The 23707-nt window shown below is 46.3% G+C and overlaps 1 protein-coding gene across 1 annotated transcript in view; it reads left to right on the forward strand.

Annotated features, from left to right (window-relative positions):
- The window catches only part of LOC106613194 (roundabout homolog 1), a 343488-nt gene that overhangs the window by 218359 nt on the left and 101422 nt on the right, over window positions 1–23707 (forward strand). The window contains exons 4-6 of the mRNA XM_082956429.1: window positions 4448–4568; window positions 7867–8005; window positions 8181–8308. Of these exons, the coding sequence (XP_082812555.1) occupies window positions 4448–4568; window positions 7867–8005; window positions 8181–8308 (388 nt within the window). The remainder of the gene's footprint in view (window positions 1–4447; window positions 4569–7866; window positions 8006–8180; window positions 8309–23707) is intronic.

Genomic DNA, 23707 nt, shown 5'->3' on the forward strand with positions numbered 1-23707 from the left:
GGGGGATGACCGCGGCAGCTTTCCAATCTTTATGGATCTCAAGCGATAGAAAGGGAGATTGAACAGGCAAGTAATAGGGGTTGCAACAATTGCAGCGAATAATTTTAGAAAGAGAGGGTCCAGATTGTCTAGCCCAGGTGATTTGTAGGGTCCACATTTTGCAGCTCTTTCAGAACATCAGCTATGTGTATTTTTTGGGTGAAGGAGAAGCGGGGGGGCGGGGGGGGGGACTCTGGCAAGTTGCTGTGGGGAGTGCAGAGCTATTGACCAGGGTAGGGGTAGCCAGGTGGAAAGCATGGCTGGCCGTAGAAAAATGCTTATTCAAATTCTAGATTATCGTAGATTTATCGGTGGTGACAGTGTTTCCTAGCCTCAGTGACAGTGTTTCCTAGCCTCAGTACAGTGGGCAGCTGGGAGGAGGTGCTCTTACTGTATCTATGTTATCCCTGCCATCCCTGGCTCCTCCTATCTATGCTATCCCTGCCATCCCTGACTCCTCCTGTCTATGTTAGCGCTGCCATCCCTGACTCCTCCTATCTATGTTAGCCCTGCCATCCCTGACTCCTCCTGTCTATGTTAGCCCTGCCATCCCTGGCTCCTCCTATCTATGTTAGCCCTGCCCCCTGACTCCTCCTGTCTATGTTAGCGCTGCCATCCCTGACTCCTCCTATCTATGTTAGCCCTGCCCCCTGACTCCTCCTATCTATGTTAGCCCTGCCATCCCTGGCTCCTCCTATCTATGTTAGCCCTGCCCCCTGACTCCTCCTATCTATGTTAGCCCTGCCCCCTGACTCCTCCTATCTATGTTAGCCCTGCCCTCCCTGGCTCCTCATATATATGTTAGCCCTGCCCCCTGACTCCTCCTATCTATGTTAGCCCTGCCCCCTGACTCCTCCTATCTATGTTAGCCCTGCCATCCCTGGCTCCTCATATATATGTTAGCCCTGCCATCCCTGACTCCTCCTATCTATGTTAGCCCTGCCCCCTGACTCCTCCTATCTATGTTAGCCCTGCCATCCCTGGCTCCTCCTATCTATGTTAGCCCTGCCATCCCTGGCTCCTCATATATATGTTAGCCCTGCCCCCTGACTCCTCCTATCTATGTTAGCCCTGCCCCCTGACTCCTCCTATCTATGTTAGCCCTGCCATCCCTGGCTCCTCCTATCTATGTTAGCCCTGCCATCCCTGGCTCCTCCTATCTATGTTAGCCCTGCCCCCTGGCTCCTCCTATCTATGTTAGCCCTGCCATCCCTGGCTCCTCCTATCTATGTTAGCCCTGCCCCCTGGCTCCTCCTATCTATGTTAGCCCTGCCATCCCTGGCTCCTCCTATCTATGTTAGCCCTGCCCCCTGACTCCTCCTATCTATGTTAGCCCTGCCATCCCTGGCTCCTCCTATCTATGTTAGCCCTGCCATCCCTGGCTCCTCATATATATGTTAGCCCTGCCATCCCTGACTCCTCCTATCTATGTTAGCCCTGCCCCCTGACTCCTCCTATCTATGTTAGCCCTGCCATCCCTGGCTCCTCCTATCTATGTTAGCCCTGCCATCCCTGGCTCCTCATATATATGTTAGCCCTGCCCCCTGACTCCTCCTATCTATGTTAGCCCTGCCCCCTGACTCCTCCTATCTATGTTAGCCCTGCCATCCCTGGCTCCTCCTATCTATGTTAGCCCTGCCATCCCTGGCTCCTCCTATCTATGTTAGCCCTGCCCCCTGGCTCCTCCTATCTATGTTAGCCCTGCCATCCCTGGCTCCTCCTATCTATGTTAGCCCTGCCCCCTGGCTCCTCCTATCTATGTTAGCCCTGCCCCCTGACTCCTCCTATCTATGTTAGCCCTGCCATCCCTGGCTCCATGTTAGAAAGCTGTGTGAACAAGTGAAATGCTGTATAGTCTATTCACACTGAGCTCTCTGCACTGGGCTGTTGTTGTGACACAGCCGCCACAGTCAATAAACAGACACACAGCAAGGGACTTTTTCTTTGTCAAGCCGCTACTCCGCTGAGAGCAGATGGAGGCATTTGTCACACCTGTGCAAAACAGGTCTGTCAAGGGGATGAAGGCCTTATAATGGAACAGAACAAAAAGGCATCCAGCTCTAACAGTTTTTTGGAGAAACTAATTTGATGTTGCTGTATGGAGGGAATCAGTCAGCACTGGGACAGACTGCAGACATGCCCTGCATTGTCTTCCCCCTCTTTTGTTTAGTAGTTGAGGGTGATTAGCAGCCTGGAAAATGAAATGCAGCATGAATGCCGCCAGAACGCGTGCTGAATCTGGGTTTCACACTATCAGCATTACCAAATGACGGGAGAGAAAAAACGGTGTTGGGATAGAGCCATCTCCCTGTGATGCAGGATAATGGTCAGATTGTTTCTGCCTTCAGCAGCCCCCTGTGGAGGTGATATACACAGAGACAAAGAAAGGTGCAGAGAGAAAGGAAGGCCTCTCCATTCACACTGGCCCACTCCAGAGGCCCCCTGCTGCCCAGGGCCTCTAAATATGCCTGAGTGGAATGGGACAGTGCCACCTCCACGCAGAGGTGGGAAAGCTGATGGGGTGCTCTGGCCCTAAAGTGGATCCTCATGTCAATGCCCTATGGGACCTCCATGGGACCTCCATGGGACCTCCAGTCCACCTCCCTCTTCCTGCCCTACGTGGTCTGACATGACCTGACCTTGTGCCTTTGTGAGTGTCCAAGTGCTTTAGCTGTTAAGCCCTCCCTCAAACAAACAGTAACATAATGCTACTTCAAACAAACAGTAACATAATGCTACTTCAAACAAACAGTAACATAATGCTACTTCAAACAAACACTGCCAGTGTGACCCTTCTCTTCCCTTCCTCTCCCTTCCCTTGTCTTCTATTTAAAAACAGTTTTTATTATGAATATTAAACAAGCAGCGAGGGTAAGAGGTGCCCCAGAATGCCTCAGAACACCTGAGGAATCAGTGGAGGGTGTTCATGGATGCCAAGGAAAGCCAGGCTTCCCCCCCAAAATGTACGAAAATAAATAAATAAATAATACCAAATCATTTATGTTTTGTCTCTGTCTTTCATCATTTTCCTTCAAGAGGCAGAATGTATCTCACAGGAGGAAGCATCCGAGCGAGTGAAACAGTGCTCCTCTGTTTCTCTACGTGTAGGCCGTCTACAGTGCCTTCAGAAAGTATTCAGATGTCTTGACTTCTTCCACATTTTGTTAGGTGACAGCCTGAGTTTCTCCCATTCGTCTCTGCACATCCTCTCAAACTCTGTCAGGTTGGATGGGGAGTGTTGATGCACAGCTATTTATTTAAGTGGAGGAGCGAGAGTGGAGGGGGTTTTGTTTGTAGGGGGATTTATTAGTTGTGGCAATTAGACTGCCTCTCCGTGTCTCTGCTCCTCCCAGATAAGCTGTTAGGCTGCACACCACAGATTCCACTGAGAACCTTCTGACATTCTATTTCTATACTTGCCCTACCTAGCAGGCGTCATGTGGATTGTTTGCTCCTGTACAAGGTGTCACTCTTAATTAGGCTGCTGGGATAATAAAAGTGAGGCTCCATTCCTTAAATGCCAGTGATACCTGTTTTTAGATCACCTAGAGTGCAGAGCGCAGGTACACATGCAGTGTTGAACACAGTTAATTAGATTTAGTGATACGTTGCATAGTGTGTCATGAAGTGGATACATGTGTAGGAGTGTGTTTGACTGAAGACAGCCAGTGAAAGGCAGAAGGTTTGGGGCTTTTTTGCAATGCTGTTGGGGCTACCCCCTTCAACTCCCCCCTACCTACACACATCCCCAACGTACACACACACACACACACACACACACACACACACACACACACACACACACACACACACACACACACACACACACACACACACACACACACACACACACACACACACACACACACGTATGCATGTGTTAGTATGTGTCTCTGTATGTATGCATGAGAAAATACTTAAGTAAAAGCTCAGTTTTCCTCTTCTCAGAACGGTAGGGGAGACTGCTGTGCTGGAAGTCATTTGTGGCTGGAGTAATGCTTCCACTCTTCCCTGCTTCAGGTGTTCCCTCAGGGAGCTGTGGCTTTCTAGGTTTGGGGAAGGGGTGTTTGGCCAGGCAAGCCCTGAGCAGGAACAGACTGTCTGATAAAGCCATACAAGCCACAGGTTGAATGAGAATAGCATAGAATGGTTGGATAGGTACCACAGTAGTACAGTACTTTGGGTTTCTATCACTGGGACCTCAGGACATACATGGCTCACTAAGATTCATTTGTGAGTTTATACTCCCATCAAAACATGACAGATGGAGTTTTTTAAAACTCTGAATTCCTTTGGTCATAACTTCATGGGTGAGGAAATACAGAGCTTTTATACTGAGGGAATATTTTGCAATGTTAGGCGTGCAGTTTTGTCCTCACAAGGTCTGACCTTTTCTCTCGTTCCTCAGATCCGGGGAGGAAAGCTGATGATAACCAATGCCAGAAAAAGCGACGCTGGGAAGTATGTGTGTGTCGGGACCAATATGGTGGGAGAGAGGGAGAGTGAGATTGCTGAGCTCACTGTGCTCGGTAAGTAACCTTCCTCACACACGGTCACTCTCTGTTTCTGTCTCTGTCTCTGTCTCTCTCTCTGTATGTGTGTGTGTTTGTGTACAGTGAGGGTCCAGATGTTTTGTTTTGTGTGTGTCTCCAAGGAGACTAAATGGTGTCATCGACCCCTTCAAGAGGAGTGTGACATGGCCTTCACTCTAACAGTTATCCATGAATTGCCCCAGGAGCCCCCTGACCCCCTTTTCTCCCCCAGGAGCCCCACACCTCTCGAATGACTCCCCTTTTCTCCTCCCCTGACCCCCCCACCTGACCTCAGCACCTCTCCTCTGGCCAGCTGTGCCACATTCCACCATGACTGACCTTTGACCCCACAGCTCTCCGTTACCTCAGTTTATAGTCGCAGTATATTACTCTGTATTGACCTCAGTCGGCTGAACTTCTGACTGTCCTCTCCACTTCCTCTACTTCCTGTCCCACAAGGCCTCTCATCATCCCCTCCAACAGGGCCAACGCTAACATACACATATTCTTCTTTCCCACATAAGATACATTATTATATATGGAAATGACTTCAAAGGGTTCAGACCATACCTATGGCTTTGCCTATTTGAGTAAACAACACAACAGAAAAACTCATGACAGCCCCACACATTTACCGAGCACTTTTTCAAGCCAAAACTGAAGGGGATGTGAGGAGGGAGGGGAGGCAGAGAGGGAGGGGATATGAGGAGGGGTGAATGTGAGGAGGGAGGGGAGGGAGAGAGGGGGGATGTGAGGAGTGAGGGAGAGAGCAGAGAGGAGGAAGGAGGGAGGGGAGAGAACAAATAGGTGAAAGGGGAGAGAGAGGAGAGAGAAGGAAGGGGAGAGAGAAGGAAGGGGAGAGAGAGGAGAGAGAAGGAAGGGGAGAGAGGAGAGAGAAGGAAGGGGAGAGAGGAGAGAGAAGGAAGGGGAGAGAGAAGGAAGGGTAGAGAGTCGAGAAAAGGGAGGTCAAACTATTGAGCTGCAATTGTTGAGCCTTGGGACATATTAAAAAACAAATGTTGGAGGAGAAGGTGATTAAAGGTATTAGGAAACCTGCTAAATGTTTCCTATGGAGAAGCTCTGTGTGTTGATGTGTCTCTGCTGAGGGAATAGAGGCTGGGGAGGGAGAGGGAGAGGTAGCTAAACTGGACCTGAGGGGGCAAGGGTGGTTAGATGGCTATCTGTTTTCATTTCAGAAGCTTTTTCCAACATTCATTTTTATTTAAATCCCTGCTGGAAGGTTAGGGGAATGGACTGCAACAGCAGGATTTTACAGGACCTCTCAGATGATCATGACAAAGGGCAACGAGGGTAGCTGTGATTACTAAAACACACTGCTAATGTTAGCACTGAGACTCTGCTACAATATGACTGATCGGCAAGATGGTTCAATCCCCATACAGTGCTAAAGATACAGTACAGTCACATACTATAATATACTATGATATACTATGCTATGATATACTATGCTATACTATACTATGATATACTATACTATGATACACTATACGATACTATGGTATACTATGCTATGATATATTATACTATGATATACTATGCTATGCTATACTATGACATAGTATACTAAGCTAAACTATACAATTATATACTATACTATGATATACTATGCTATGATATACTATACTATGAGATACTGTGCTATGATATACTATACTATGATATACTATACAATGATATACTGTGCTATGATGTGCCATGCTATGATATACCGTGTTATGATATACTATGCTATGATATAATATGCTATGATCTAATATGCTATGATATACTACACTATGATATACTATGATATGATATACTATGCCATGATATACAATTATATACTATGCTATGATGTACAATACCATGATATACTATGCAATACTATGATATACTATGCTATACTATACTATGATATACTATACTATGATATACTATACTATAATATACTATACTATGATATACTATGCTGTGATATACTATACTATGATATGCTATGATATACTATAATATATGATATGATATACTATGCTTTGATAGACTATACTATGATATACTATGCTATGCTATAGTATGCTATGATACACTGTGCTATGCTATACTATGATATACTATGCTTTGATAGACTATACTATGATATACTATGCTATGATATAATATGCTATGATATATGCTATGATATATGCTATGATATACCATGATATGATATACTATGATATAATATACTATGATATACTATACTATGATATACTATAATATGATACACTATACTATAATATGATATGCTATACTATGATATACTATACTATGCGATGATATACTATGATATGATATACTATGCTGTGATATACTATGCTATGATACACTATGCTATGATACACTATGCTATGCTATGATACACTATACTATATTATGCTATGATATACTATACTATGATATAATATACTAAGATATGATATATTTACTATGATATACTATACTATACTATGATATGATATATGATATACTATACCACAATATACTATACTCTAATATACTATGACATACTGTGACATGACATACTATGCTATGATATACTATGCTATGATATACTATGATATGATGTAATATGCTATGATGTAGTATACTATGATATACTATGCTATGATATACTATACTATGATATAGTATAAAATGATATACTATACAATGATTTGATATACTATACAATGATATGATATACTATACTATAATATATGATATAATATGCTACGCTATACTATACTATGCTACGCTATACTATGCTACGCTATGATATATTATACTATGATATGATATACTATACTATGATATACTGTGCTGTGATATACTATGCTGTACAATACTATGCTGTGATAGACTATGCTATGATAGACCATGCTATGATATACTATGCTATGCTATACTATGCTATGCTATATTATGCTATGCTATGCTATACTATGCTATGCTATGATATACTGTAATATGCTATGCTATATTATGCTATGCTATGCTATACTATGCTATGCTGTGATATACTATGCTATGATATGATATATTATACAATACAATGCTATGATATACTATACTATGCTATATTATGTTATGATATACTATGCTATTATATACTATACTACGCTATGCTATGCTATACTATACTATGCTATGATATACTGTGCTATGATATACTATGCTATACTATACTATTCTATCCTGTATAAATGCAGATACAGTGTACTGACATGCTGTAGACTTAGTACTGAATAGTCCTGTGCTATGTCATCTCTCTCTGCAGAGCGACCCAGCTTTGTGAAGCGTCCCGGTAGCCAGGTGGTGCTGGTGGACCAGAGCGTGGAGTTCAGGTGTGAGGCCCGGGGTGACCCAGTTCCCACCGTCCGCTGGAGGAAAGATGACGGAGACCTGCCCAAGGGAAGGTACTGTACTGTATGACTCATCTTCTGGCCCCCTTTATTACAACACAATCCCTTTCTCTCTTTCTATTTGATGCCTCGCTCCCTTTTGTCTGTCTGATGATCAGCATATACAGTAAGGTATGTGGTGTGTGTGTGCGTGCGTACGTGTTTGACCGATTCCCTGTGAATATTCCAGATATGAGATCCGTGAGGACCACACCCTGAAGATCCGTCGTCTGAGCTCTGCAGATGTGGGTTCTTACACCTGCGTGGCAGAGAACATGGTGGGCAGGGCGGAGGCGTCGGCCACCCTCACCGTCCACGGTAAGACCACCCAACTCTGTTACTTAATCTAGTAAAATACTGTGCAGGTTTACGAAGGTCAACGCACCAGTTAACTTGCACAGTCCTGTACATTGTTCGGTACGTGGTCCTGTTGTCGAGCCTCTATTGCTGAAAGGTATGTTGATTGTTCCAGATGTTTCAGTCTCTCTACTTGTATGGGTTACGGTGAGTTTTTGCACCTTAGACGTAATTTAGCTCAACCGCAATGCAATTATAACACCCAATTCTTGAGCTTGAAAAGTTATTACTTTCACCCATTCTCTCACAATTAGCTTATTGATTTCTAATAAAGGCCATCTGAAAATCCATAGAGGATCTTACACTTTACACATGGGAGCTCAATGATAATCAATTCCATTCACTGCATCCATAGGAGCGAGGACATTCCTTTAGAGGCAGCTCTCTGGTCATGTTTAAGATATGCTGTATCAGTGGTAGGCCTGTGGGGAGCCTCTGTGTGTCTCTGTCCATTGGACATCCTACTAACACAGTGAGAACAGAAAGCAGCTGGTCACAGAGTAGAAAGGAGTCATTCAGTAGAAAAGGGGGCCTGGATCCCCCCAACCCTTAAACCTCCTGGGAGCCACGCAGGTGGAACACTGGGGTCATTTAGCAGCAGGTTAATGTGAATATTGAGGAGCGGGATAGAAGGTGGTTCAGTGCACAGGGGATGGGGTCAGCAGGGTGGGGAGGTGTACATTGAGGGGTTGAAGTGACTCACCACTGGAGCAGAACGAGATGGGAATTGAGCTTGGACGAGGTAGATGGGAGGATGGTGGGGGGGTTTGGGTAGTAGAGGTTTGTGTGGTGAGGTCAGAAGTGTAAAATTGTATTCCCAGCAGTCCTCGAGATCTATGAAGAGATGGGACAAAAAAATCCCCCATCACCCCCCCCCCCCTCTCAGTACTAATACAGAACCCAATCTTCACATGTTTGTTCTCTGCAATTATTTATTGCTGCGTTCCACAGGCCAGTGATGTGTTGATTTCTTTGAGGAGCATGATTAGACCCTCCTGTCAATAACTTCATCTATATATCCAGTAATAACTTAATCAACATCCACCAATAATTTATTCAAGATATCCACCATAAAAAAAAAAAAATACAAATAGCCAATGAGAGCTACAGTAGACCTTTATTCAAACAAGCCATTTGCCACACAGACCTGCCATCATTCACTTTGAACTGGTCTGTGTGTTTACAGGCCGTTGCAACAGTGCGACTTCAGATCACTAGAACGCATTATCCAAATCCACAAAATACACCTGAATGGATTTCTAAAACTATGTAAACACCACAGGAGTCCTCTTACATTTGGGAACTTTACAGTCCTATTGATCAACCACCATGAAAAGGTAGGCTCTCTCTCACTCAGTTATAAACATCAACAAGGTCAACAACTAATGCTAACCAGAGCAAGATGAGCTAAATTCTAATGAAGGAACATTAGATAAACCCTCTCAGACTTTTTCAGCTAGTTGGCTGTCAAAATTGCACGGATAAACAATAGGGGAATTGTAGCCTCCTCGTCTTTCTGCAGCTTGTTGTTGCATGCTTGTCCAAACCAAGCACCCAAGCTAACTGGTTAAAGTTGGCTAGCTTGCTAGCGAGCTACTTCCAAACACACCTCACTCTGACCATTTTGCTTGCCGTTGCAGAGCTGATTAGGCTGTTTACATGTTATCTAGAGCGTTCTTGACTAACTATTATTTTTTGTGTTCGAATGCAAGAGATATGCTAACTGGATAACAGTCGTTCAAGTTCTTGCTAGCTAACCAAATGACACCTGCATCTCTAGCTGTGTATAGCCACCAAAAAATGATATGAGGGGAAAAAGTCAGTCACTCACCCAGTCCTCCAATGGCATGACATCCTCCTAGCAGCTAGCTAGCTAGCTAATGTTAGGCTCTGTGTTTTTAGATTGCTACATAAATACATACGCTAGCCTATTAGCCACGTTATGACTGACTTGTGATCATTGCCCTGGTTAGTTTGATTATATTGACAATCCCAGCCTTATTTACATTCGTCTGTTTTTGTCTAGAATATTGAGCATTGAAACTGAAATTGTGATTTACAACCTGATGGCAATATTTTTTTGGAATACCAAGAAATGTATTGGTGAATTATATTAATCATGCATTGAACTGCATCCATATTTAATTTATTTAACTAGGCAAGTCAATTGAACAAATTCTTATTTACAATGACGGCCTACCCCGGACCAAACCTGGACAATGCTGGGCCAATTGTGCGCCACTGTAACGCGTGTCGTGTGTGGAGGACCAAGACGCAACAGGGAAGTGTATACTCATCTTCTCTTTTAATACTGAAGAAGGAGAAACAAATATACAATTAACGGAAACGACACTAACAGTTCTGTCAGATGACAAGCACAAAACAGAATACAACTAACTACCCACAATACAAACAAACCCCTAATTATAGGACCTTCAATCAGAAGCAACGAGGAGCCGCTGCTTCCAATTGAAGGTCAAAAACAAAACTGCACATAGAAACAGAGTGACTAGAATAAACATAGAAAATGCCCTAACATAGAAATTATACCAAAACTCTAGACCACTCTAATCAAACAACCACTTACATATGATAACTTTCACATTTCATAAATTCTTAGAATGTTTTGTCCAGGAACGGAGTCTACACAAACCGGTGCGCTATAGTCCGGGCTCCCAAGTGGCGCAGCGGTCTAAGGCACTGCTACTCAGTGCTAGAGGCATCACTACAGACCCTGGTTTGATTCCAGGCTGTGTCACAACCAGCCATGATTAGGAGTCCCATAGAGTGGCTGTCACGTTCTGACCTGTAAAGGTGGTATTTGTTAGTGTTTAGTATGGTCAGGACGTAGCAGGGGGTATTTTGTTTATATGTTTCGGGGATTGTTAGTCTATGTGTATAGACAAGGGGTGTTTGTCATATTTTTTATGTGTCATATTCTTCCTGGAAGCTAAAATGCTGTCAGTTCCACTTGAAATACAACAATGTTTCACACATACACAAGTGATTTTCAAAGAGATGGCTGACAATAGCAAGCGTGCTGCAATAAAAAACACAGTTCCACTCACCAGATGATGATGATCATTTGAAACTTAACTTCTTGTTGAAAGTTATTCTTCAGCCGCTGCAAACTAGCCGACAACAAAAGCTAGCTAGCTAGACAGTGGGAAAACTACTGCTCACTATTGACCTGTTGGCCTTCAAGAAGGCAGAAGTTTCCATGTGTTCTTGTAAAAACAGTCCAACTCATTAATTAATTGATTCCACTGTCACTCCAACATTTTGCCCTAATACAGTTGAATGGAAGATGCCTTTATCTAGCTCCTGATGGCCTAGCCAATGGCTGACCTAGCTATCTAGATTTATCTCCCCAGAGACCAGCAAAGAAATATCCATATTGGATATTTTTTTCTCTTCAGTGTTAACCCTTTCATTTTCAACAAAAACTAAAGAGATTAAATCAGAACATAATTGAAAATAATATAATGATCATTATTATTATAATCATTCTTTTATAAATCCTTAGACCTTTTCTGAAGGCGTAGAAGACCCATTGTTCCACACTGTGTTTGGGTTAGTAATAATTTTTAGAGTGGCTCTATTTTCCCCCAGGATGCATTTTTTCACTATTCTGAATGTCTAAAGAATCCAGATGTTGTTCTGAAATATGAACCCAGAAATACTGGACATTTAAAACTCTTAATATGATGGTGATTTGACAAAATTACAGTCATGGTATTGAATTGGACTCGCATTTTTCTGGTCTCGGTCTCGGTTTTGACTCGGTCTCAGATGCCTTGTTCCCCTCCCGGTCTCTGTCTCACCCCCCCCTGGTCTCGGTCTTGATTCGGTCTCGGACGCCTGGTCCCCCTCCTGGTCTCAGTTTTGACTCGGTCTCGGACGCCTGGTCCCCCTCCCGGTCTCGGTTTTGACTCGGTCTCAGACGCCTTGTCCCCCTCCCGGTCTCGCTCTTGACTCGGTCTCACCCCCCCTCTGGTCTCGGTCTTGACTCAGTCTCGCCCCCCCTCTGGTCTTGGTCTGGACATGGACTCAATTTGCTCCGGTCTTGGTCTTGAATCGGTCTCGCTTTAGCTGGTCTCGAACACAACACTCACTCTGTCCCTAACATCAATATATCCAACTCTCTGGTTGACTTTCCTGCTTGCGCTGCCTCTCTAATGAAGGCCTAGCTAATGAAAGAGAACAACTTTGATGTTTGTTAATGTTACTACCAGGAGCTGTATCTGTGACTTAACAGCAGGGTTAAAAGTAAGAAACACAATACACTCTGTCCCTAACACACCATTCAGAACTACAGGATCAGGCTAGAGAAAAACAGGATGTTACTGAATTTGACCCATTTTCCCTTTTTTTTTTTTATTAATGACCCTGTTCTGTATGACCTCATAAGCAGTGTCTCATCTCACATGCTATGCCTGTATTAGAGGAAGCATGCAGGATGAGGTCAGACCCTGTATTAGAGGAAGCATGCAGGATGAGGTCAGACCCTGTATTAGAGGAAGCATGCAGGATGAGGTGAGACCCTGTATTAGAGGAAGCATGCAGGATGAGGTGAGACCCTGTATTAGAGGAAGCATGCAGGATGAGGTGAGACCCTGTATTAGAGGAAGCATGCAGGATGAGGTGAGACCCTGTATTAGAGGAAGCATGCAGGATGAGGTCAGACCCTGTATTAGAGGAAGCATGCAGGATGAGGTGAGACCCTGTATTAGAGGAAGCATGCAGGATGAGGTGAGACCCTGTATTAGAGGAAGCATGCAGGATGAGGTGAGACCCTGTATTAGAGGAAGCATGCAGGATGAGGTAAGACCCTGTATTAGAGGAGTCATGCAGGATGAGGTAAGACCCTGTACATTTTTTGTCATTTAGCAGACGCTCTTATCCAGAGCGACTTACAGTAGTGAATGCATACATTTCATACATTTTTTTTTTTGCTGGCCCCCCGTGGGAATCGAACCCACAACCCTGGCGTTGCAAACACCATGCTCTACCAACTGAGCTACAGGGAAGGCTGTATTAGAGGAAGCATGCAGGATGAGGTAAGACCCTGTATTAGAGGAAGCATGCAGGATGAGGTAAGACCCTGTATTAGAGGAGGCATGCAGGATGAGGTAAGACCCTGTATTAGAGGAAGCATGCAGGATGAGGTGAGACCCTGTATTAGAGGAAGCATGCAGGATGAGGTAAGACCCTGTATTAGAGGAAGCATGCAGGATCAGGTAAGACCCTGTATTAGAGGAAGCATGCAGGATGAGGTAAGACCCTGTATTAGAGGAAGCATGCAGGATGAGGTAAGACCCTGTATTAGAGGAAGCATGCAGGATGAGGTAAGACCCTGTATTAGAGGAGGCATGCAGGATGAGGTAAGACCCTGTATTAGAGGAAGCATGCAGGATGAGGTAAGGCATCTCACAGTAAATAGGGTGCATCATCAAAGACTTTGTGCCACTTAATAACTAAAGGAAGCGTTTACCTCCTCTAGCTAGGGAGGGAGAGGGAGAGGAGGAGGGGGATGGGGAGAGGGAGAAGGAGAAGGAGAGAGGATTTCGTCATGTCATATTTGCTTCCGGTCTGATGCTTGTCAGGAGAGCAAGCACATTAAATGACTGATCTGTCATACGTGTTATCGATTTAAAAATTATTATGAGTGTCCTGTCAGATCACTGTAGATAACAGGAAAGAGGGAAGGAACCCAAAGGGAGAGATTAAGGCACAAATAACATGTTTATTTAAAATAACATTCAGGACAGGAAGGCTGCTAATGCGTTGCGTAGGATTTCTTACACAGTTGCCGCTGGTTTAATGTCATTTCAGTGGTAGTGAATTGTTGGCTCAGACGGTGGGTTACACTGGAGTAAATTAGATATTCTGCTCCTATGTGGAATTAATGTCAATATTCTAAGAATTCAATGCTCTGCCAGTAACTCCCAGATGAGGGTACTGAAGCCCCATTTAAGTGCTTGGATCGGGCTTGGATCGGGCTTGGATCGGGCTTGGATCAAGAAGGAAAGTTCACAGCGTCACAGTATTGCGACCTGTAGCTGGAAACATGATTGGATATTTTGTTGATTACAATATGTTATGTGAACAGTATATTCCTTTTAATAGTTTTTGGTTGAATCAAAAGTATTATACTCATTTATCATAACTCTAAAAGTGAAATCTTAAAATAGTTATATGCTGGTTTGTTTGGCCCATTCATTCCAGAATGGACAGACAGTGTTTTTTTCTTCACACCTCTCATGGCCAGATCCTCAGTGAACAATGTCAGCATTGTATCGTGTGCCAGGGGCTATTTTTCTTTCTCACTGCTCTGCTCTCATTACTAACTTAATCAGTGAATTATTGTTTTCAAATGTGTTTGCCTGTCTGTAACACCTCCTCTGAACTTATAAACACGTTAAGTCAAATATTACATTTATTGACGTAAGAAACACATGAATGGCCACACCAAGGGCTTGGTTATATAAAGGTGATATGAAAACCTACAGACACTGGTTCTGTGGTGGTGTTTGTGTTTTGTTAATTAAGGGATGGGTATTCACCATTGGGAATATATTATTCACTGGTAAAATAATGCAGGGAACCAATGGGCTTCCCTCCGCTCATCATTTTGCCGATAGTTGTGATTTATTTGTGGAAAGGACAAATGGAGTGGAAGCCCCTAGAGTGGTATGACTAACAACCCATGGAAAGGGACTGGAATGGAAGCCCCTAGAGTGGTATGACTAACAACCCATGGAAAGGGACTGGAATGGAAGCCCCTAGAGTGGTTTGACTAACAACCCATGGAAAGGGACTGGAATGGAAGCCCCTAGAGTGGTATGACTAACAACCCATGGAAAGGGACTGGAATGGAAGCCCCTAGAGTGGTAGGACTAACAACCCATGGAAAGGGACTGGAATGGAAGCCCCTAGAGTGGTTTGACTAACAACCCATGGAAAGGGACTGGAGTGGAAGCCCCTAGAGTGGTTTGACTAACAACCCATGGAAAGGGACTGGAATGGAAGCCCCTAGAGTGGTAGGACTAACAACCCATGGAAAGGGACTGGAATGGAAGCCCCTAGAGTGGTATGACTAACAACCCATGGAAAGGGACTGGAATGGAAGCCCCTAGAGTGGTTTGACTAACAACCCATGGAAAGGGACTGGAATGGAAGCCCCTAGAGTGGTAGGACTAACAACCCATGGAAAGGGACTGGAATGGAAGCCCCTGGAGTGGTATGACTAACAACCCATGGAAAGGGACTGGAGTGGAAGCCCCTAGAGTGGTATGACTAACAACCCATGGAAAGGGACTGGAATGGAAGCCCCTAGAGTGGTAGGACTAACAACCCATGGAAAGGGACTGGAATGGAAGCCCCTAGAGTGGTATGACTAACAACCCATGGAAAGGGACTGGAATGGAAGCCCCTAGAGTGGTAGGACTAACAACCCATGGAAAGGGACTGGAATGGAAGCCCCTAGAGTGGTTTGACTAACAACCCATGGAAAGGGACTGGAAGGAGAAATACAAGCGCTGCCTAAACACCCAGAGAAAGTTAGCAAGGGAACCTACATCATCTAGCCACTCCAATGTGCTCAGCAGAGCCTTCTCTTCATTAGCTGTTCTCATATTATTCAAGGAAGCCCTCTGTAGTCAGTCATGAAGGGTACTATACATTAGACCCAGAACAAGCTGTTAAAAGCCAGGCCACACAGTCAGGACTCTTATTGCCGCTTTCCACATCTCCTACATATAAATATCAACAGCATATCAATCTTTATCATGTTACAAATGTAACCAAATAGAAGGACTCCTTTCTGTTTTCCATAATAATCCCATAGCCTTGTGATGGTTACAGCATGCCAATCTACATACAGCCTGCTTATGGCCTTGTTGTGGAGGATCAGGACAGGTCTAAGCGACTAGTGAAAAAGTGTTTACAGATCTACACACACACGCTAACACAGACACACACACATGCTAACACACACACATATATAAACACACATACACACACATATATAAACACACACACACACAAACACACATATATAAACTCAGCAAAAAAATAAACGTCCCTTTTTCAGGACCCAAAGATCTTCATTGTAAAGGGTTTAAACACTGTTTCCCATTCTTGTTCAATGAACCATAAACAATTCATGAACATGCACCTGTGGAACGGTCATTAAGACACTAACAGCTTACAGACGGTAGGCAATTAAGGTCACAGTTATGAAAACTTACGACACTAAAGAGGCCTTTCTACTGACTTAAAAACACAAAAAGAAAGATGCCCAGGGTCCCTGCTCATCTGCGTGAACATGCCTTAGACATCCTGCAAGGAGGCATGAGGACTGCAGATGTGGCCAGGGCAATAAATTGCAATGTCCGTACTGCCTAAGACAGCGCTACAGGGAGACAGGAAAGACAGCTGATCGTCCTCGCAGTGGCAGACCACGTGTAACAACACCTGCACAGGATCGGTACATCCGAACATTACACCTGCGGGACAGGTACAGGATGGCAACAACTACTGCCCGAGTTACACCATCCCCGGCAACAACGTCACCTATGGTCACAAACCCACCGTCGCTGGACCAGACAGGACTGGCAAAAAGTGCTCTTCACTGACGAGTCGCGGTTTTGTCTCACCAGGGATGATTGTTGGATTCGCGTTTATCGTCGAAGGAATGAGCGTTACACCGAGGCCTGTACTCTGGAGCAGGATCGATTTGGAGGTGGAGGGTCCGTCATGGTCTGGGGCGGTGTGTCACAGCATCATCTGACCAAGCTTGATGTCATTGCAGGCAATCTCAACGCTGTGCGTTACAGGGAAGACATCCTCCTCCCTCATGTGGTACCCTTCCTGCAGGATCATCCTGACATGACCCTCCAGCATGACAATGCCACCAGCCATACTGCTCGTTCTATGTGTGATTTCCTGCAAGACAGGAATGTCAGTGTTCTGCCATGGTCATCTAGGAGCCCGGATCTCAATCCCATTGAGCATGTCTGGGACCTGTTGGATCTGAGGGTGAGGGCTAGGGCCATTCCCCCCAGAAATGTCTGGGAACTTCCAGGTGCCTTGGTGGAAGAGTGGGGTAACATCTCACAGCAAGAACTGGCAAATCTGGTGCAGTCCATGAGGAGGTGATGCACTGCAGTACTTAATGCAGCTGGTGGCCACACCAGATACTGACTATTCCTTTTGATTTTGACCCCCCCTTTGTTCAAGGACACATTATTCCATTTCTGTTAGTCACATGTCTGTGGAACTTGTTCAGTTTATGCCTCAATTGTTGAATCTTGTTATGTTCATACAAATATTTACACATGTTAAGTTTGCTGAAAATAAACGCAGTTGACAGTGAGAGGACGTTTCTATTTTTGCTGAGTTTCTAAACACACTCTAACAGACACAATGGGAGCTCCGATTAACCAGACTAAAGCCTTAGCGTGCGTTTCTCTCCCAGTGCTAATATGATCTTATGAACGGCAGCAACCCTGTTCCAGTCCCTATGAACCACTCTACAGGGTCTCTGGCACACAGAAGACCCCCAGTGGGCAGGGGGCTACACTGCTTTATGGTCCCCCCACTCCCTCTGATCAGATCACAGATAGAGCCTGACATAGACACAAACACACATACACTCCAGCCCCAGCACTGCGTGGCATTTTAGCCCCAGTAAAGTTTTGACCCAGACAGGTTTAGAGCTGACCTCTCCCCCAGGTTCCAGACTGGTTTAGAGCTGACCTCTCCCCCAGGTTCCAGACAGGTTTAGAGCTGAACTCTCCCCCAGGTTCCAGACAGGTTTAGAGCTGATCTCTCCCTCCAGGTTCCAGACAGGTTTAGAGCTGACCTCTCCCCCAGGTTCCAGACAGGTTTAGAGCTGACCTCTCCCCCAGGTTCCAGACAGGTTTAGAGCTGACCTCTCCCTCCAGGTTCCAGACAGGTTTAGAGCTGAACTCTCCCTCCAGGTTCCAGACAGGTTTAGAGCTGACCTCTCCCTCCAGGTTCCAGACAGGTTTAGAGCTGACCTCTCCTCCAGGTTCCAGACAGGTTTAGAGCTGAACTCTCCCCCAGGTTCCAGACAGGTTTAGAGCTGACCTCTCCCCCAGGTTCCAGACAGGTTTAGAGCTGACCTCTCCCCCAGGTTCCAGACAGGTTTAGAGCTGACCTCTCCCCCAGGTTCCAGACAGGTTTAGAGCTGACCTCTCCCTCCAGGTTCCAGACAGGTTTAGAGCTGACCTCTCCCTCCAGGTTCCAGACAGGTTTAGAGCTGACCTCTCCCCAGGTTCCAGACAGGTTTAGAGCTGAACTCTCCCTCCAGGTTCCAGACAGGTTTAGAGCTGATCTCTCCTCAAGGTTCCAGACAGGTTTAGAGCTGACCTCTCCCCCAGGTTCCAGACAGGTTTAGAGCTGACCTCTCCCCCAGGTTCCAGACAGGTTTAGAGCTGACCTCTCCCTCCAGGTTCCAGACAGGTTTAGAGCTGACCTCTCCCCCAGGTTCCAGACAGGTTTAGAGCTGACCTCTCCCCCAGGTTCCAGACAGGTTTAGAGCTGACCTCTCCCCCAGGTTCCAGACAGGTTTAGAGCTGACCTCTCCCCCAGGTTCCAGACAGGTTTAGAGCTGACCTCTCCTCCAGGTTCCAGACAGGTTTAGAGCTGACCTCTCCTCCAGGTTCCAGACAGGTTTAGAGCTGACCTCTCCCTCCAGGTTCCAGACAGGTTTAGAGCTGACCTCTCCCTCCAGGTTCCAGACAGGTTTAGAGCTGACCTCTCCCTCCAGGTTCCAGACAGGTTCAGAGCTGACCTCTCCCCCAGGTTCCAGACAGGTTTAGAGCTGACCTCTCCCCCAGGTTCCAGACAGGTTTAGAGCTGACCTCTCCCTCCAGGTTCCAGACAGGTTTAGAGCTGACCTCTCCCTCCAGGTTCCAGACAGGTTTAGAGCTGACCTCTCCCTCCAGGTTCCAGACAGGTTTAGAGCTGACCTCTCCCCCAGGTTCCAGACAGGTTTAGAGCTGACCTCTCCCTCCAGGTTCCAGACAGGTTTAGAGCTGACCTCTCCTCCAGGTTCCAGACAGGTTTAGAGCTGACCTCTCCTCCAGGTTCCAGACAGGTTTAGAGCTGACCTCTCCCTCCAGGTTCCAGACAGGTTTAGAGCTGAACTCTCCCTCCAGGTTCCAGACAGGTTTAGAGCTGACCTCTCCCCCAGGTTCCAGACAGGTTTAGAGCTGACCTCTCCCCCAGGTTCCAGACAGGTTTAGAGCTGACCTCTCCCCCAGGTTCCAGACAGGTTTAGAGCTGACCTCTCCCCAGGTTCCAGACAGGTTTAGAGCTGAACTCTCCCTCCAGGTTCCAGACAGGTTTAGAGCTGACCTCTCCCCCAGGTTCCGGACAGGTTTAGAGCTGACCTCTCCCCAGGTTCCAGACAGGTTTAGAGCTGACCTCTCCTCCAGGTTCCAGACAGGTTTAGAGCTGACCTCTCCCCCAGGTTCCAGACAGGTTTAGAGCTGATCTCTCCCCAGGTTCCAGACAGGTTTAGAGCTGACTTCTCCCCCAGGTTCCAGGTCCACCACTGTGATCACAGCAGCATGGTAAAGGTCGGGTTACCTCATTAAAGGCTTAGATACACATGAATGGAGTTGTGTCTGTAGGGAGGTGTCTGTAGGGAGGTGTCTGCAGGGAGGTGTCTGTAGGGAGGTGTCTGTAGGGAGGTGTCTGTAGGGAGGTGTCTGTAGGGAGGTGTCTGTGGGGAGCTGTGTATAGGGAGGTGTCTGTAGGGAGGTGTCTGTAGGGAGGTGTGTATAGGGAGGTGTCTGCAGGGAGGTGTCTGTGGGGAGGTGTCTGTAGGGAGCTGTGTATAGGGAGATGTCTGTAGATAGGTGTCTGTGGGGAGCTGTGTATAGGGAGGTGTCTGCAGGGAGGTGTCTGTGGGGAGGTGTCTGTGGGGAGGTGTCTGTAGGGAGGTGTCTGTGGGGAGGTGTCTGTAGGGAGATGTGTATAGGGAGGTGTCTGCAGGGAGGTGTCTGTAGGGAGGTGTCTGTGGGGAGGTGTCTGTAGGGAGGTGTCTGTGGGGAGGTGTCTGTAGGGAGGTGTCTGTGGGGAGGTGTCTGTAGGGAGGTGTCTGCAGGGAGGTGTCTGCAGGGAGGTGTGTATAGGGAGGTGTCTGCAGGGATGTGTCTGTAGGGAGGTGTCTGTGGGGAGGTGTCTGTAGGGAGGTGTCTGTATGGAGGTGTGTATAGGGAGGTGTCTGTAGGGAGGTGTCTGTGGGGAGGTGTCTGTGGGGAGGTGTCTGTAGGGAGGTGTCTGCAGGGAGGTGTCTGCAGGGAGGTGTCTGTAGGGAGGTGTCTGTGGGGAGGTGTCTGTAGGGAGGTGTCTGTAGGGAGCTGTGTATAGGGAGGTGTCTGTAGGGAGGTGTCTGTGGGGAGGTGTCTGTGGGGAGGTGTCTGTAGGGAGATGTGTATAGGGAGGTGTCTGCAGGGAGATGTCTGTGGGGAGGTGTCTGTAGGGAGCTGTGTATAGGGAGGTGTCTGTGGGGAGGTGTCTGTAGGGAGGTGTGTATAGGGAGGTGTCTGCAGGGAGGTGTCTGCGGGGAGGTGTCTGTAGGGAGGTGTCTGTGGGGAGGTGTCTGTAGGGAGGTGTCTGTAGGGAGGTGTCTGTGGGGAGGTGTCTGTAGGGAGGTGTCTGTAGGGAGGTGTCTGTAGGGAGCTGTGTATAGGGAGGTGTCTGTAGGGAGGTGTCTGTGGGGAGGTGTCTGTGGGGAGGTGTCTCCAGGGAGGTGTCTGTAGGGAGGTGTCTGCAGGGAGGTGTCTGCAGGGAGGTGTCTGTAGGGAGGTGTCTGCAGGGAGGTGTCTGTAGGGAGGTGTCTGCAGGGAGGTGTCTGCAGGAAGGTGTCTGTAGGGAGGTGTCTGTAGGGAGGTGTGTATAGGGAAGTGTCTGTAGGGAGGTGTCTGTAGGGAGGTGTCTGCAGGGAGGTGTCTGTAGGGAGGTGTCTGTAGGGAGGTGTGTATAGGGAGGTGTCTGTAGGGAGGTGTCTGTAGGGAGGTGTCTGTAGGGAGGTGTCTGTAGTGAGGTGTCTGCAGGGAGGTGTCTGTAGGGAGGCGTCTATAGGGAGGTGTCTGCAGGGAGGTGTGTATAGGGAAGTGTCTGTAGGGAGGTGTCTGTAGGGAGGTGTCTGTAGGGAGGTGTCTGTAGTGAGGTGTCTGTAGGGAGGTGTCTATAGGGAGGTGTCTGCAGGGAGGTGTCTGTAGGGAGGTGTGTATAGGGAAGTGTCTGTAGGGAGGTGTCTGTAGGGAGGTGTCTGTAGGGAGGTGTCTACAGGGAGGTGTCTGTAGGGAGGTGTCTGTAGGGAGGTGTCTGTAGGGAGGTGTCTGTAGGGAGGTGTGTATAGGGAGGTGTGTATAGGGAGGTGTCTGTAGGGAGGTGTCTGTAAGGAGGTGTCTGTAGGGAGGTGTCTGCAGGGAGGTGTCTGCAGGGAGGTGTCTGTAGGGATGTGTCTGTAGGGAGGTGTGTATAGGGAGGTGTCTGTAGGGAGGTGTCTGTAGGGAGGTGTCTGTAGGGAGGTGTCTGCAGGGAGGTGTCTACAGGGAGGTGTCTGTAGGGAGGTGTCTGTAGGGAGTGAGGGTGTGTGTGAGGGTGTGTATCTTTATGGGTGTGTGTGCTGAATGCGGTCTTGTGTAGGTGTGTGGGGGTGAGTGCATGTGTGTATGTACGTGTGTGTGTGTGCCTCGTGTGTGTGTGTGTGTGTGTGTGTGTGTGTGTGTGTGTGTGTGTGTGTGTGTGTGTGTGTGTGTGTGTGTGTGTGTGTGTGTGTGTGTGTGTGTGTGTGTGTGAGATACAGCGATTTCTCCTTGGTATAACACACAGATACACACCTTTTGAAGTGAGCCTTATCTGCATTTAAAAGCCAGTGATATGTGGGGGGAGGGGCGAGGGGAGGGTCATTACTCTGAGTGACAGCGTTTATGTTTCTGTGGGAGCCGCTGAGGCAGACAGATTAGATAAGGTGACTGATAGGCTGGGGAAGATTTATGGCCAGAGAGTGACAGTTAACATTCACCTTGTGGTTTTATGGCATGGTGGTCCATATGCAAGACTACCCTTAGTGGTTGGAGAGGGGCTGGTCCTCAGGAGACTCTAAAACCTCATTAGTCGAGAGAGAGAGGAGAGGAGAGGAGAGGAGAGGAGAGGAGAGGAGAGGAGAGGAGAGGAGAGGAGAGGAGAGGAGAGGAGAGGAGAGGAGAGGAAAGGAGAGGAGAGGAGAGGAGAGGGTCACCTTCATCCCCCTTCAACCTGGTTGGAGAATAAACACTTTTAAACCTTTGTTTTGTTTTTCTTAAAATATTGTATTTGTTTAGTTGTTCATGTTTCTTTTTAATATGTGCTCTTGAGGAGACATGGGTAAAGACAGAGTCTCGGAACAACGTCATGCAGAGAATACTGTAGAAAGTGTATGGATGTACTGATGTAGGTCATGCAGAGAATACTGTTGAAAGTGTATGGATGTACTGATGTAGGTCATGCAGAGAATACTGTTGAAAGTGTATGGATGTACTGATGTAGGTCATGCAGAGAATACTGTAGAAAGTGTATGGATGTACTGATGTAGGTCATGCAGAGAATACTGTTGAAAGTGTATGGATGTACTGATGTAGGTCATGCAGAGAATACTGTTGAAAGTGTATGGATGTACTGATGTAGGTCATGCAGAGAATACTGTTGAAAGTGTATGGATGTACTGATGTAGGTCATGCAGAGAATACTGTTGAAAGTGTATGGATGTACTGATGTAGGTCATGCAGAGAATACTGTTGAAAGTGTATGGATGTACTGATGTAGGTCATGCAGAGAATACTGTTGAAAGTGTATGGATGTACTGATGTAGGTCATGCAGAGAATACTGTTGAAAGTGTATGGATGTACTGATGTAGGTCATGCAGAGAATACTGTTGAAAGTGTATGGATGTACTGATGTAGGTCATGCAGAGAATACTGTTGAAAGTGTATGGATGTACTGATGTAGGTCATGCAGAGAATACTGTTGAAAGTGTATGGATGTACTGATGTAGGTCATGCAGAGAATACTGTTGAAAGTGTATGGATGTACTATGTGTTTGTTGTTGCTATTCATTGTTTTTCTGCATTATTTGCACATGTGTAATGAGTCATCAATGTGCTTCAGTTCCCGCTGGACTGGCCCCACATGTCTCATATTCATTCAGTAACAATGACATGATTATTTTTACCCATGGAAAATCCTATTGTTGCCTTTTTCCTAATCATGTTATTGTATTTCATGGTGTTGTTTATGATTTATTTATTCATCTCTTGCCTTGTGTGTTGTTCTGT

The sequence above is a fragment of the Salmo salar genome, chromosome 09 (assembly GCF_965601325.2).
Source record: "Salmo salar chromosome 09, fSalSal1, whole genome shotgun sequence".
Taxonomy (NCBI): Eukaryota; Metazoa; Chordata; class Actinopteri; order Salmoniformes; family Salmonidae; genus Salmo; species Salmo salar.